Source organism: Orycteropus afer, unplaced genomic scaffold (assembly GCF_000298275.1).
Source record: "Orycteropus afer afer isolate SDZICR_OR568_19922 unplaced genomic scaffold, OryAfe1.0 scaffold00009, whole genome shotgun sequence".
Taxonomy (NCBI): domain Eukaryota; kingdom Metazoa; phylum Chordata; class Mammalia; order Tubulidentata; family Orycteropodidae; genus Orycteropus; species Orycteropus afer.
This window is the reverse complement of record NW_006921596.1, coordinates 11256576-11273118: the sequence shown is the minus strand read 5'-3', so window position 1 is coordinate 11273118 and position 16543 is coordinate 11256576. Positions and strand designations below refer to the sequence as shown.

General features: G+C 48.1%; 1 protein-coding gene across 1 annotated transcript in view; it reads right to left on the bottom strand.

The window, feature by feature from the left end:
• Nucleotides 1–16543, bottom strand: part of NKD1 (NKD inhibitor of WNT signaling pathway 1) — a 109304-nt gene that overhangs the window by 36796 nt on the left and 55965 nt on the right. Inside the window, exon 4 of the mRNA XM_007946990.2 lies at nucleotides 1892–1958. Within this exon, the coding sequence (XP_007945181.1) occupies nucleotides 1892–1958 (67 nt within the window). The remainder of the gene's footprint in view (nucleotides 1–1891; nucleotides 1959–16543) is intronic.

Below are 16543 nucleotides of genomic sequence, written 5' to 3'. Positions count from 1 at the left end.
GGTTTCCAAGGCTCCAAATCTTTATGGGAGCAGACTGCCTCATCTTTCACCCATGGAATGGCTTGTAGGTTTGAACCACTGACCTTTCAGTTAGCAGTCGGAACTCTTAACCATTGTACTACTATGGCTCCTTTAATGGAAAGACAAATAGAACTATAGAAGAAAGAATAAATGGAAGATGGTTAAATGGATTAAGGGATGAGTGGATGGATGATAAATCAATGGATGGATGAAGGATGGAAGATGGTTGGTTGATGGATGAAGGATGAGGTATGACTGGCTGATGGAAGAGTAGGTAGATGAATGAACAGACAATAGGAAGGATGAGTGGATGACAGATGGAGTAATGGATGGATGGATGGAGTCATGGATGTGTGGGCGGATAGGTGGAAAGAAATAGATGAGTGGTTGGGAGGCTGGATAGTGAATGGGTGATGGATGGATAAAAGAATGAACTTGTCAATAAGTCACCATGTGAATGAGTGAGTAATGAGATAAATGGAATGAGTGTGTAAGTCCATGAATCAATGTCAATACCCAGAGCTTACATCCTGCAGCCCTCTTCTAGGCACCAAATTCTGGCATCTCTCTTCAGAGCCAAGGATGAGAGCTGAGGCTTGGAGGAGCACAGGGAATGATGGAAATCATAGCCACTGAATCCGTGGGTGCAAGCACTAGTTCCACAGGTAAACACATGCAAAGGAAACACCTCAAAGGTAGACAAAGCTTTCTGTCCGTGAGACCTGCTTGTATTTGAGCAAGGTTTGGCCCACTATGGTATCATGCTTGACAAAACATGATCCCCAGTCTGCTTCCAACTTCCAGGCAACTGAGAGAATCTCTTAGAACAGTGCTTCTCAAATTCAGTATGTATTCAGATCACTTGGGCAGCTTGTCAACATGCAGATTCTGACCCAGCGGGTCTGGGATAAAGCTGGAGTCTGCATTTCTAACAGCTCCCAGGCCAGATGTGACCACAATCTTCAGCTCTGGCCTCGGCTCCCCCGGGGAACATCCTGACACTATCTGTTCTCCTCTTGAGGCCCCAGAGAACCTCAAGGTGTAGATTCCTCAGTGACCAGTGGGCCATGGCCTCCCAGCTCTCCAGTCAGCTGCCTGCCCTTGTCTCAGCAGAGCAGTCCTCACTGTCCATGGGTATGCCACCTGGACAATTCCCTTCCCTGATTCTGAATAAAAAATGAAAACACTATTCCATTCAGCAAACGCCTTCAGCTTCAAGATATCATCCACTCCCTGCACCCACTCTGGGAGTTAAGTGGGCAAAAAGCTCATTCCCATTCTACAAATGTAGAAACTGAGGCTCAGAAAGGTGTGTGGCCTAAAGTCTAACCAGCAGGCCACTGGCCAGCCAGCCCTCTAGTTCAGTATCTTTCTGTGACATGACGCTTCTTGAAGAAAAGAAGGAGTAAGAGCCACAGCGGAGAGAGGGGAGAGGCAGCTGGTGCATGTGTGTGTGCACACACCCTGTGTACCGCATGAGTGATGTGAATGGAGAAATGCAATAGCTACTTCATGTAGTAAGGGGCTTCACACACAGCCCTAGGAGGTAGCTACTGTTATACCCCCAGAGGAGGTTAGCTGAAGTTAGACAACTTGTCCAAGGCCCTATAGCTAATACAGAGGAGAGCCAGAATGGGAACTGGGTGGGCTGGCTCCAATTCATGCTTGGACCTGTGAAGAGCTGCCCTTCTCTCCTGCTCCTCACGCCCATCTCACCCCACCCCACCCCACTCCCCTCACTGAGAGTCAAGACTCCTTGTCCTTAGCCTCATCTTTAGGTTTTCTGGAGATTACCAGGGGCAAATGGTAGACCACACCCTCCCTCCCGCCACCTCACTGCTCCAGGAAGAGAGCAACGGACTTCAAGTACCTTCCAGTCGAAAGTCCTCCTCCTCCTCCTCGCTGAGTGTTTCTCGGAAAACTTCGCCTACGAGCTCCTAGAGGAAGAGAAAGCAGGGATGTTAAGGCCCTCTTGGGGTCAGGTAAGAATACAGCTTTGGGATATTCGAGGTGACGTCACAGGCCACAAGGAAGCAAGCATCTTGTTCTGAATTTTTCTGGTAGGAATTGAGGTCAACTGAGATGGAGCCAATTGTACTTAAAAAGTTAGTTTCCACAGTGTTTTTTTAGAAAGTAATATTTTCTCAGACTACAACCCTGTAAGAAACACTATACAAGACCCAGGAACTTCAAAGACAAGATCAGAAAATGTCCCTGATCCATTTGCTTGAGCCAACTTGGACACAGGACCTAACCTAGAGTCTCCCCAGGGGGTCCTAAGAAGAGATCTCACTTTGGATCCTTACCCCAAAGAAGGGTCCTATGTGACTCTCTGATGGGTTTATGAAGGAGCCAGAAGGGCTTCTGCTCTTAACCTAAAACTCAAACTCTTCAGCAGAACACACAGGAACCCCCATGCTTTTGCTCAGCTGATCTTCAAGGGCACCTCCCATATTTCACCAATGTACACATCTCCTAGGAAACTAGCCTGATCTGGGCCCACGCCCTGCCCAGTCCCCACATGTGCCTTAAAGACATTTAGCATCTCTCCCCCACTGCAAAGCTTCTTCCAAGCAGCCTGTTCAGCCTGCCACTCAGGTTCCATCAGGCTGGCAAGGGAAGTTTGGTTGGTTCCACAGGCTGGGAAATTTCTGGGCTGTCAACAGACAAATGTCCCATCTATCTGACCCATCCCCAGCAGGAAGCCCCTAGATATAGAAGAAGCCAAACCAGGGCTCATCAAATTGCCAAAAAGAGTTCTGTGATCAAGGAAGATTGTTTTAAATAAAGTGAAACAAGGTGCCTTACAGCAGGGGAAGTCCCCTGGTAGTGCAAACAGTTAACATTCTCAGCTGCTAACCAAAAGGGACCTCTCCACACAGAGGTGCCTGAGAAGAAAGGCCTGGTGATCTTCAGAAAAAAAAAAAAAAAAAAAAAACACTAGCCACTGAAAACTCTGTGGAGCACAGTTCTACTCTGATACACATGGGGTCACGTCACTACGAGCCAGAATCAACATAACAGTAACAGGGTGTTTTTGTTTTTTTTTTTTTTTCTTTTCTTGCTGCAGGAATTATCAGGGCTTTTACTAAGCAAATAGCCACCATGACTCTTCAAGCTAGAGCATGTACAGTCCCCAAATCTGTTTAGACCACAGAGTTCTGTTTTTCAAAAGCATCTCATGGGAGTTGTGTTCCAAATCACCTTCTTTGGGAGTCACTCCTCTTTGAGGAGACAGATGAAGTTTGGGGGTCATACCCCCCTTTTTCTCTCTTGATGCCCAGAATGGTGCTACAGCAGCACTTCTCAAACCACAAAACCACAAGCAATAAGAGGAGCCCGCATTCAGCAGCCGTCACAACCTTTCTTTAGGAAGAAAAAATTAAAAAACCCTCTCCTTAAGAGTGGCTGGGGGGTAGCAGAATTCAACATCTCAGATCCTTAAAGAAAAATCAGTGCTCATCTTGATTAAAGAAGAAAAAGGCTGTTTTGTATAGCTGATATTATCTCTGGACACAGCTGGAGGTAAGTATCTTGTTTCGTTTTGTTAAGACAAACAGCTAACCTTTTCTAGATTAAGGTTAGTCTTCTCTGTTCTTTCGGAACATTCTGGGCCATTACACACTCTCTCCTAAAGGCTGGTAAAATGTGGTCATTCAGACTCTCGACGTCCCATTTACTTCAAAACCAGACTGCTTTATTCCTTGTCAGATGGCTTCTCTCTCCTCCACTGCCAATTATTATAATCACCGAACATTTCCTGGGCTTGTAAACTGGCTGTTTGTGTTAACAGAGCTGGAGTTGACAGGGGAGCTGGGAGACAGTGACAGGAAAAGGATGCATTCGGGAGCATCATTAGATGGTAGGGACGCCCTGGCAGCCAATTAAAGCGGATCTTTCATGCCAGAGGGAGATGGATGCCACCTCCCCTGAAAGGCAGGCAGACAGCGCTTCCCGACAGGTGCGGGAGACTGCCTTCAAGAGAATAAACAAGCCCTCCTCACAATGAGGTCTTCTGCACAGAGGGAGCTTGGCGCTAACCTTGGCCACCACCCTGACCGTACCATGCAGCGCTGACAGCATCCACGAGACAGGCACTTCTGAGGCCTCACATCTTTTTACTGGCACAGTTGGAGGAATTAAAGACTCAAAACGTCACCAGCAGCAAGACAGCTGCCTGGGACCCCTATAATGATGCCGCCTCATGGTGTGTGTAGTGCACCCATAGTCATCACTCTGGTGACGGCTTCAGCACTCGCTGTGAAAACTGCTGTGAGGACCAAGCTCTTGACATACCCACAAGGCAGAGTTCTGGCAAGTTCTGGGGCCAACCTCTCACCGCTAAACTGTGCCCTGCTCTGTCAACACTGTGAGAGCCCCGCATCGCCAGGGTCCACTGAAGCACCATGTAAGAGAAACTGTGGCAAAATTTCCTTCACCCACCAAGCCCAGAGGTTGTGTCCATGATCCTCAAGCTTAGTTAGAATCACTAGACCAGAGGCAGCATGGGATGTTGAGCCAAACACAGGTCCAAATCCAGGCTCCATTGCCTCCCTTGCTTTCACCCCTGGGGCCATCCACTGCCTTCTTGGAGCTTCAGTCTACTCATCTGCCAAAAGGGCAGAAAAATAATCACAGCAATAACAATTTTAACACTTATAATGTGTTTCGTACATGCTACACACCATGCCAAGCATTCCATTGTTGTTGTTGGCTCCTATCAAGTAGACCTCCAGTTCCTGGTGACCCCATGCATAAGATCCCAGTCCTGCACTATCCCAGGATCAGCTGTGGATCAGACCATTGTATTCATAGTGTTTTCACAGATTTTTGAAAACAGATCACCAGGCCTTCCTTCCTAGTCTTAGCCTGGAAGCTTCACTGAACCTGTTCAGCATCAGAGCCACACACACGACTCCACCAACAGATGGCTGGTGGCTGTGCACGAGGTGCACCGTCAGGAGCGAAACTCTGCCACAGAACCACCACTGTCCTCATGAAGCGCTCTCTGTGTATCTCTGTATACAGCTGGCTAGACAGCACTCACTCACTGCCATTGAGTTGACTCTGACTCTGAGCAGCCCCCAGTGGGTTTCTGAGGCTGTAAATCTTTACAGAAGTAGATTGCCCCCTCCTCCTTCTGTGGAGTGCCTGGTGGATTTGAACCACTAATCTGCTGCTTAGCAGCCAAATGCCTCATCCACTACACTATGTTGTTGTTGTTGTTGTTAGGTGCCATTGCATTGTCTCCAACTCATACCGACTTCATGTACAGCAGAACAAAACACTGCCCGGCCCAGTGCCAGTCCCACAATGTTTGCTATCCCTGAGACCATCGTTGCAGCCTCTGTGTCAATCCATCTGGTTGAGGGCCTTCCCCTTTTTCATTGTCCTTCCACTTTGCCAAGCATGGTATCTTTCTCCAGGGAACGGTCCCTTCTGACAACATGGCCAAAGTAGGTGAGACAAACTCTGGCCATTCTTGCTTCCAAGGAGCATTCCGGCTACACTTCTTCTAGGACAGACTTGTTAGTTCTTTTAGCGGTCCATGGTACTTTCAGCATTCTTCACTAACACCACAGCCCAAAAGCACTGACTCTTCTTTGGTCTTCCTTATTCATTGTCCAGCTCTCACATGCATATGAGGCGATTGAAAATACCATGGCTTGTGTCAAGCACACCTTAGTCTTCAAGGAAACATCTTTGCTCTTCAGCACTTGAAAGAGGTCCTTTGCAGTAGATTTGCCCAGTGCTATACAACATCTGATATCTTGACTGCTGTTTCCATTGGTGTTGATTGTTGAACCAAGTAATATGAAGTCTTTGACAACTTCAATCTTTTCCTCCATTTATCATGATGCTGCTTATTGGTCCCGTTGTGAAGATTTTTGCCTTCTTTATATTGAGGTGTAATCCATACTACACCCTGTAGTCTTTAATCTTCATCAGTAAGTGCTTCAAGTCATCCTCACTTTCAGTGAGCAAAGTTGTGGTGTCTGCATAATGCAGGTTGTTAATGAGTCTTCCTCCAATCCTGATGCCACATTCTTCATATAGTCCAGCTTCTGGGATTACTTGCTCAGCATACAGATTGAATAAGTATGGTGAAAGGATACAACCCTGATGCACTCCCTTCTTGATTTTAAACGATGCAGTCCCATTGTTCTGTTTGAATGATAGCCTCTTGGTCTATGTACAAGTTCCTCGTGAGCACAATTAAGTGTTCTGGAATTCCCATTCTTCTCAATGTTGTCCATAATTTGTTATGATCCCCACAATCAAATGCCTTTGCAGTCAACAAAACACAAGTAAACATCTTTCTGGTATTGTTTGCTTTGAGCCAAGATCCATCTGACATCAGCAATGATATCCCTCGTTCCACATCCTCTTCTGAATCCAGCTTGCATTTCTGGAAGTTCTCTGTCAATATACTACTCCAACCATTTTTGAATTATCTTCAGTAAGATTTTACTTGCATGGAATATTAATGATATTGTTCGATAATTTCCACATTCTGTGGGATCGCTTTTCTTTGGAATGGGTACAAATGAGGAACTTTTCCAGTTAGTTGGCCAGATAGTCTGCCAAATCTCTTGGCATAGCTGAGTGAGTGCCTCTAGTGTGGCATCCATTTGTTGAAACATCTCAATGGGTATCCCCTCAATTCCTGGTGCCTTGTTTTTTGCCACTTCCCTCCGTGCAGCTTCGAGAGCTCCATATGCCTATATCTGTATCTATCCCTTAAATCATCGCTGCAGCTCTGCTCTCTCTCTCAAGGAATAAATATTCATAAAAATGCTTTGCAAAAATTACAGAGTGAAAGATGTAATTGTTATCATTTTTTTCCACAAAGGAAAATGCCTACCCTCACGGACCATATGAGACAGATAATGCTGCCAGTGACAGTCACTGCATCATTTCCCAAGTACTCTTGGTGTATGGAACACTAACTGATGATATGCTCAAGAACCCCTGGAGAACGGGACTGGTACCTGCCTTGTATTTTCCATGAGAAGAGACTCACAGAAGCCAGGCCACGTGCTCTTCATCAGTGAGGAAGGGGCAGAGCCCAGATTCAAGCCAGGCCCTACAGATGCCAGGGCCGAGCTCATGCAGGAGGATCTGGGCTTTCATGGGCCTGAGGCAGGGGTGGCCCAGAGTCCTAGCACTTGCCAGGGATCACTAAAGAAGGACAAGAAAAATGCCCAGCCAGCAGCTCCAGTGGGGTGAGCAGCCAAGTCCTCCTATCAGTCCAGTAGGGCTCCAAGTTCCCCACAGTTCCTCTCTACTAGGCTGGGACTGGCCCTGCCCACAGGCTGTGTTCCAGCCAGGTGCCCTGTATGCCAGGTCCAGGGCTGGGCCATTAGTGTTATCCTCCAGAAAGGCAGGAGCTGCTGGGAACCATAGGCCCCAAAAAAGCCATGAGCCCCACTGGGAGCTCCAAATTTAGAGTTGATCAGACCTTGGTTCAAATCCCAGATCTGCTGCTATAAGCTGTGCCATCTAGGTGAAAGAACTTTGGTTCCAAGGCACCTCAGTTTGAATACAGAAATGATGGCACTAATGGATTTGCAAGGTGTTGTACAGATTAAGTATGCTATTACCTAGGAGCTCTGGTGGTGCAGTGCTAAGGTATCTGATTGCTAACCAGAAGGTTGGCAGTTCAAACCCACCAGCCACTCTATGGGGGGAATATGGGGCAATCTACTTCCCTAAAGATTTGCTGCCTTGGAAACCCAGTGGAGGTCACTCTGAGTCAGAATTGACTTGATGGCAGTGAGTTTGGTTTTGGTTTGGTTTATTGCCTATAAAGTGCTTAGCACTATACCTGATGCCATGAGCAAAGTTCACTAAATCAACAGTTGTTATTCTTTCTCCTACTATTATTACCAAATGGCTACCAGAACTTTCTTGGAAGAAGCTCACTCACTAGACCCAAGATCTATACAGATCCCTATGAATCAGAACGACTATCCTGCCAGAAGCATCGTTTTTAGTGCTTTGCATTTAATTCTCACAGCAATCTTTTGAGGTAGCGTCATTTTTGTCCCCACTTTAAAGATGAGAAAACTGAGGCCCAGAGAGGTTAAGTGTCTGGTCCAAGGTCACATAGCTAGTTAGTGCCAGAGCCAGGACTGAATGTACGTTAGGTTCTGGAATCCATACCCTTCACCAATGCACTATAAGAAGCTTCCAAGTGTAGGGCTTGGTATGCAGCGACTTCCCTTCATGGCTTCCTTTGTCTCCCCAGCAGCCTCAGCCTCTGCTCCCAGTTCTGACCAAGACCTTCCTGTATCACCCAGATCACATCCCCTCGAGCCCACCCTGCCCAGTGCCAGGCTGCACTCTATCCAATGATCAGGCTTGGTAGCCCCTCAGACCAAAGAACCCAGCCTACCTGCCTTCCTCCTGAGTCTCAGCACTTCCCCCATGCTGACCCTGGGAGACCCTCCTCCACCCCACGTGCGAATTCCCAAGAAGACAGGCCAGCTCCTCTGGGCGTGGCAGGGGGTTGTACGGCCAGCACCAGCCCAGAGACCAGCAGTGCAAGCACAATGCCTTATAAGGCCTCAGGGACAGGAAAACCACATCAAAGTTGGGCCTCGGAGAGTGAGCTGGAGTTTGGTTGGGTTTTTCCTCTTTGTGTTTGAGACTTCGTTCATACTCCTGAATTTAATATCTTCCCCCCACCCACCTGCCCCAGCAGCTCTTTGTCAATCTTTCTGTTCTCTAAGAGCTAACAGATGTTGGTGCCCTGGGGGCTCAGAGGAAACTCCTGGTGCCCACAAAACACGGCACAACTTATAGATTCCAAGAATGCACAGAGCCGGGACATTCCAGAGGGAGAGATGGAGAAGGGTGGGGGAGGACCCGGGCGCCCTTGGAACCCTCAGACCACGCAGCCTGCCCCAGAGCTGCCCCAGGAAATTCCTGACAAGCTCTCTTCCCAGCACTGCGCAGATGCAGCGGCCAGTTCCTGGGGAAGTGGCGCCACTGTGGGCTGGCCTCGCAGAGGGTGAGCTCTCTTCTTCCTCCCGGGCTGCACTAGAAGCAGGCTCCTTGTTATTAGATGCTGTGGAGTAGACTCTGACTCATGACAACCTTCTGTATAACAGAATGCAGTGTTGTCTGGTCCTGCACCGGTCTTCCAGCACTACACCAGACAGTGCTCTCCTGTGAACTCTAAGATTTTCACTGGCTGATCTTCAGTAGATCACCAGGCCTTTCTTGCTCATCTGTCTTAGTCTGGAAGCTCTGCTGAACCTTGCCCACCATGGACAACCCTGCTGGTATTTGAAATACCAGTCACATAGCTTCTAGTATCACAGCAACACACAAGCCACCACAGTCCAACAAACTGATAAGGCAGGGATGCTCCATTCCTTGTGCCCCAGGTGACCCAGAAGTCAAGGTGGCAGAGCTCTGGGCTCCCCACCCTCGGTAGCTGAGTGACAATGAACATGTGACTTAACCTCTTGGCCTCCCTTTTCCTCTTCTGTAAAATGAGGATGGAGATGTCAAAGAAAAGTCAATGAGAAAATGTAGACAAAGTACTGAGGATGGGGTCTGATGCAAAGTAGGGGAACACTAAATATGAATGTCTTTATTCCTTGTATACGGAGCTCTGGTGGTGTAGCAGTTAAGGCATTTGGCTACTAGCCAAAAGGTCAGTGGTTTGAACCCACCAGCCGCTCTGCAGAAGAAAGATGAGGCAGTCTGCTTCCATAAAGATTTACAGCCTTGGAAATCTTGGTTGCTATGAGTCAGAATCAACTTGATGGCAGTGAATTTGGGTTTTTGGTTTACTCTTTGTACTGTGCCCTACTTGTAAAGTGCTTGGGAACATTCTTACATTCTGTCCTCATAAGAACCTAATGCCAGCAAGTCCATATCTCAGTGTCCACTCTTAGACAAGCCTCACACGTGTGCACCAGAAGGCAAGGTCAAGTTCAGTGATGTTTGGGGCAATCTTGTTCCTATAAATCAATAATCAGAAATACCCTGAATGCCCATCAAAGGAAACGTCTGTGTGACAGAATCCTATTCAGGGGGTTAAAAGAATGAGGTGGATTGGGAAAGACTGACATGAATGAAAAGACAACGTGTAGGAAGACACACACAGCATCATGCTACCTGTACCTTTGAGAAGGCACAAAACATACACAGGAGTCCATGGGTAGTGCAACAGTTAATGTGCTCCCCTGCTAACCAAAAGGTTGGGGGTTCAAAACAACCCAGAGGTGCCTCAATAAAAAAGATCTGGCTATCTATTTCTGAAAAATCAGTCACTGGAAACCCTGTGGAGCCTAGTTCTATTCTGACACACATAGGGTCGGCTCAGTGGTAACTGGTCTAAACACACACATGGACCATCGGATCATCCATATGGAGGGAAACACAGGAGAAAAGATCGCCATGGTTACTGCCAGAGAGAGGAGGGAAAGCAGAGAGGGAGGCGGAGTAGGTGGTCAGAATTGTTCTAATTTACAACAGATGAATATATTCATGAAACTTGGACTATTATAAGCCCACACAATAATCCACGTTTTTATATATAAAAGAGGAAACTGAGGTTCAGCCAGGAAACTGTGACTCAACCAAGGTCTCATGAGTAGGTGGCAAAGCAGGTTCAAACTCTCTAGGTCGTAGCCTCCTCTTCTTTAGAATGGCCTGACTTTCTGGGATTCCAGGCTATGTCCAGCAGTGAAGGAGAGTCCTTCTCTACGGCTGTGCCCAGCAAACAAGAGAGTAGGAGAAAAATCACTTTCTGAGTCGTGGTATCTATGTCTCTAACCTATGCCTCAACCCACAAGCCACTCTTCAGAAGGAAGGGTGGGCAATCTACTTCCGCAGTGATACCACCTCAGAAACCCAAGAAGGGGCTGCTATGAGCTGGATCTGACTCAATGGCAGTAGAGTTCTTTTTTTTTTTAAACCTATACCTCTAACCTGTGGGCCGCTGTTTTTTCTGCCCATTCAGCATCCATCCCTGATGGTTTTCTCTGGCTTCTGGAGCCCACTCCAGCCACTAGCACGGCTAGTCAACAGTGCTAGGACTCACCCACCCTCACCCCCCAGGAATATGTAGCACCCAGACCACTGATGCAAGATAATCATGGTCCAACGGTCAGAGAGAAGAGAGAGAGGTGCTGGAGGCAAACATCAGGAAGGGCTCCTGGCGCTCTGGTTCCAGGGACAGCCCAGGAAGGGCCTCCTCCTCTAGTATTTGAGGAAAACAGACTTGCTCCTCCCCATGAATGTCATCAGAACCCAGACCACAAGGGAAGGGAAATGATGTCTCCCCTCCAAAGAATGAAAATGTGGGCAGAGCCCTCGGCCACTCCCTGTGGACACCCAGTCTCCATCGGCCACAGCTCACTCCACAATGGCCATGGGTCTGTCTGCCCCGTCCTCATACCCCCAGCTGCAGCTAAGCCAGTTGGAATCCTTCCCCGGGATTTTTCTCATAGGAACCGATGGGAAACCTCTCTGGTGCCAGGGCTGTGCCTAAGCTTATCTCTAGCCTCTTAGAGACAACTTGCTTGAGGAGGAAGCTCACAAAGACTGAGGCAGAGGCCAGCACCTAGACAGGGGACTCATGGTCAAGGCCTCAGGTCCCACTGGCTCCAGAAGTAAATTCCCCGAAGGCAGGGATAGCTACCTGTTTTGCTCTCCCATGCGTCCCCAGGACCTAGAACAGTACCTGGTACAGCTGTTGTTAAGGGCCATCACGTAGATTTTTGACTTAAAGCAATTCCACGTGACAGAGCAGCACTGCCCCACGGGGTTTTCTAGGCTTCAATCTTTACAGAAGCAGATTATTATATCTTTCTCCTGCAGAGGGGCTGGGTAAGTTTGAACAGCCAACCTTTCGGTTAGCAGCTGAGCCCGTAATTGTTGCACCACCAGGGCTTCTTCTTGACATAATTGTTGCCAGGTGCTGTGGAGTCAATTCTGACTCATAGTGACCCTATGTGACAGAGCGGAACTGCCCTATAGCGTTTCCTAGGCTGTAATCTGCAGGTCACCCGATCTCAGGCATTCAGTATCTGTTGGAGGAACCCTGAGGCCAGCTCTACATTGTCTTTCTTGGGGACAGGCTTGTTCCAGAAGACACTCAAATCCCCTCATTGCTTCTAACAATTCAGACAGAACTTCTGCTACTTGAAGCTGAAAAGCTCTGATTCTCACGGCCCCCAGAACCAATACCAAACCAAACCAAAAACCCAAACTCCCTGCCATTGAGTCGATTCTGACTCATAGAGACCCCCATTGCGTTTCCAAGGCTATAAATTTTTATGGAACCAGATTCCCCCATCTTTCTTCCACAGAGCGGCTGGTCGGTTCAAACCACCAACCTTTTGGTTAGAAGCCAAATGCCTTAACCATTACATGATCAGAGTTCCTTAATACCAAATGAAAACCCACCAAACCACTGCTGTTGAATCAGATCCGACTCACAGCGGCCCCTCCCTGGGTTTCTGAGGTGGTATCACTACGGAAGTAGATTGCCCAATCTTCCTTCCGAGGAATGGCTGGTGGGTTTGAACCACCAGTCTTCTGGTTAGCAGTCAAATGCCTTAGGCACTAAGCCACCAGAGTTGCTAGTGGCAACCTGACTCATTGCAACCCCACATGTGTCAGAGTAGAACTGTGCTCCATAGAGTTTTCAACGGCTGTTTTTTGGGAAGTGATTGTTAAACATGTCTTTTGAGGAGCCTTTGGGTGGACGTGAACCTCCAACTTTTTAGTTAGCAGCTGAGCATGTTAACTGTGTGCACCACCTAGAGACTCCAGAACCAACACAGTCTCCTAAAACTTCAGTGCAAGCCTTCCAACCAAGCAAGGGAGCCAGAGGAAGGATGGAAGCTTCTAAAGGCCAGCTGTGCTAAGCCACCTCCCCAAGTCTCCCTCCAGTCCAGCTTGCCCTGAGAACCAAGTAAGCTGAGGGGTGGGTGGGGGAAGGCAGGCCCCAAGGGCTGTGGATGCAGAGTTGGCCTTCCGGTTTCACCCTCAAGGACCAGGCCTTCAAGACTCCAAAGATGTAGCAGCAATTAAGATTCCTCAGACTTCTATTTTTAATCTGGTTGAGATGTGATCAATGTGCTCCTAACAATACATGCCTACTCTCTCTCATGGGGGACAGCAACCCTAGGCCTTCTATTCCTCACATCCTAGGGGACCTTCAGCTTGACCTTGTCTTCTGGGCTTGGGGATTTGCTTATAGGAAAGTGGATGGCCAGCAGAGAGTGGATGGCAGAGTGTAGCAGGAAGGACTTCAGACCCTCTAAAGCCACGATGTTCTCTTCCTTCAGGCCTCAGGCCCCAGACTTCACAGGGGCAAGTAATTCCCAAATATGGGTCTTCTCTGTTACTGTTCTGGAAACACAGCCAGACACAATGGGGATCAGCAACTGGCCAGTAAAATCCACTTCCCAGGATGTCTCCCCAGCAACCTCTCCTCCCAAGCTTCAGTCCTGTTGGAATACCATTAACTTAACAACTTAATTGTTGTTAGTTCTTCCTAGTCTATCTTAGTTTGGAAGCTCTACTGAAACCTGGGTCTGACTCCACAGCACATAACAACAGCAACAACGAGTTACAGAGATAACAAATAACTTTAACAAGGACATCATACCTATGATTTCACTGCTCTTATTGCTTATGGCAAGAGTAGGTTAAAAAAGAGAGAGAGAGAATTTAAAGAGAAGTATTAAGTAGTACCACCACTTGTCTATCCATCTGTTGTACTAACTAATTACTCCCAACAACCTTATGAGCTGGGCACTGCTGTTCTCCCTACTTTGGCTGTGAGGAAATTGAGGCTTAGAGAGATTAAGTGACTCAGCCAAGTTGCCAGTCAGATCTGTGATTGAGCCCTGGTTCCTGTTCTTTATAATGTGTGGCTTTATCCAGATTATTTCACTTGTCTGTGCCTTAGTTAAGGAGCTCTGGTGGTGGAGTGGTTAAGGCATTTGGCTGCTAACCAAGAGTTCAGTGGTTCAAACGTGCCAGCTGCTCCATAGAAGAAAGATGAGGCAGTCTGCTTCCGTAAAGATTTGTAGCTTTGGAAACCCAGGGGGGTCACTATGAATTGGAAATAACTTGATGGCAGTGAGTTTGGTTTTTGTTTTTTTGTGCCTTGTTATAACTCATTTACCTCGTGGGGCTATTGTGAAAATAAAATGAGAGAACGGAAAAAATTGAAGTTGTCAAGAATTTCATTTTACTTGGATCAACAATCAACATACGGAAGCAGCAGTCAAGAAATCAGATGACATTGTATTGGGCAAATCTGCAAAACACCTCTTTCAAGTTCTAAAAAGCAAAGATGTCACTTTGATGACTAAGGTGCACCGGAGCCAAGCCACCACAGTCTTTTCAACTGCCTCCTATACATCCAAAAGTTGGATAGCAGGAAAGAAAAACAGAAGAAGAAACAATGCATTCAAATCATGGTGTTGCCAAAGAATCCTGAATTTACTGTGGACTGCCAAAAGAACGAAGAAATCAGTCTTAGAAGAAATATAGCCAAAATGCTCCCTAAGTAAGGATGGTGAGACTGTGACTCACTCACTTTGGACACATCATCAGGGAAGACCAATTGCTAAGAAAAGGACATCCTGTTTGGTAAAGTGGGAGGCCAGTGAAAACAAGGGAAACCTCCAATGACATGGGTTACATACCAGCCTCAGCACTGGCCTCAAACATTACAGAGTTCGCGGAGATGGCCAAGGCCCAGGCAATGCTCTGTTCTGTTACTCAAGGTGGCCATGAGTTAGAGCCATCTTGACAGCAACCACTGCCACCACCACCACCAATAATAACCATGTGCAACACTTAGCCCACTGCTGGGCACAGTCAGCATGTTCGAAAGGGTAGCTTTCTGTGGACATCTCACCTTTCAGTCTCTCCCATCCTATCCTCTTTCTCATGCCTGCTCATTGCCAGACCCCTGCATTGCCATAATCTCACATTCAGACCCAAGCAGTCCTATCCTTGACAGGCTGCCAGCACTCACAGCATCTCTCAGAGCCTCTGCCCAGCCACCTATCCTGCCATACTGCTGACCCATCACACTGGTGACCACCACACTGCTAACCTGCCACGCCACAGAGCCAAGTGCTGATAACGAACGGGAGGCAGAGTGTCTGTGGTATGAGTCTGACCCCCAAGCAGCTGGGGCTGTCCCTGCCAGCAGCTTCTGGCTCAAGGACAGGCCCTGAGTTTGCTGCCAGGGTCCAGCATGTGTGCCACATTGAACAGAGTGGCCATGAGCCAGGCCGCTTATGACAGAGAGCACTGTCATCTGTGGACCAAAGAGCAATGCTCCACAGCCCACGGCTTCCCTCACTGCAGGGGAAGGATGAGTACTGCTACCTGGGGTGAGCCGGCCCCACTGCAAGCTGTGCAGGCCCAGAGACCTGAGAGGCAAGGTCTTCTCATCCACAGCCTTGGGAGTGAAGTGCTGGGGCTTCTTGCTTTTCTTAACTTAAATAAATAGATGTAACAAGATCTTCTCATTTTGTATATTCCAGGAGTCCTCGTTTTCTGGAGAGGTATCAGGACAAGAGGCAAGGAGAACAATGGTTTGGCCAGACACTTAGATCCTCCTGCTGCACACATAGTGTGCTTATGCACATACACACATACTGTCCACCCCATCTGGCTCTTAAGCTCTCTAGAGAAAACATCTTGCAGAAGTCATCTTCCTCCCCACTCTGATCGTAGGCCACCCCGAGGCCTCCCTTCCTCATCTCCTGGCCTCCTTCTCCACCTGCCTCTTACCCCCATAATACAGCCCAGAGAAAATTCTCACCTCTCCCCACAGAGGCTGGGCCACCTGCCATGCAGCCTACAAACGCTGGCCCATGCTGTCCTCTGCTTGGAGAGCCCACTCCCCTTCCTGCAAGGGAAGTCTTACTTACTTCTCCCTCTCAACCAGTGTGAACGTAACTTGTTCCTCAAAGCCTTCACCACCACTGACCCTCGACTGAGCAGAAACAAGGGTCGCATCTCTGCATTTTAAAGTACTCAGGTCACTCTGAAACATAGTGTGATGTGTCGCTTGAGCTGCACTGACAGGTCTCAGTGTCCACATCTGTAAAACGGGGTCACCAAATCTGCCTGCAACACAGGAGGGCCACAAGGGTCCCCTCAGAAGGTGCACGTGAAAGAACCAAGAAGAGTTAGATGCCGCTCAGGAGCGAGGCTGCCAGGGTCTGCAGAGCATGGACCACAACTCCAAACCAAACTCACTGCCGTCAAGTTGGTTCTGACTCACAGCGACCCCTCCTTGGGTTTCCAAGATGGTACTGACCAGTCTTCCTTCTGAGGACTGCCTGGTGGGTTTGAACTGCCAGCCTTCTGGTTAGAAGTCAAATGTCTTAGGCACTACACCACCAGAGCTCCCGCAGAGCATGGACAGGCGGCAAGAAAGTAAGAAACACAGTCTAGAGTCTGATCCTGCTGTGTTAATAAGCAAACAAACAAAAGGCACCTAGACCCCACCTGTGCACAC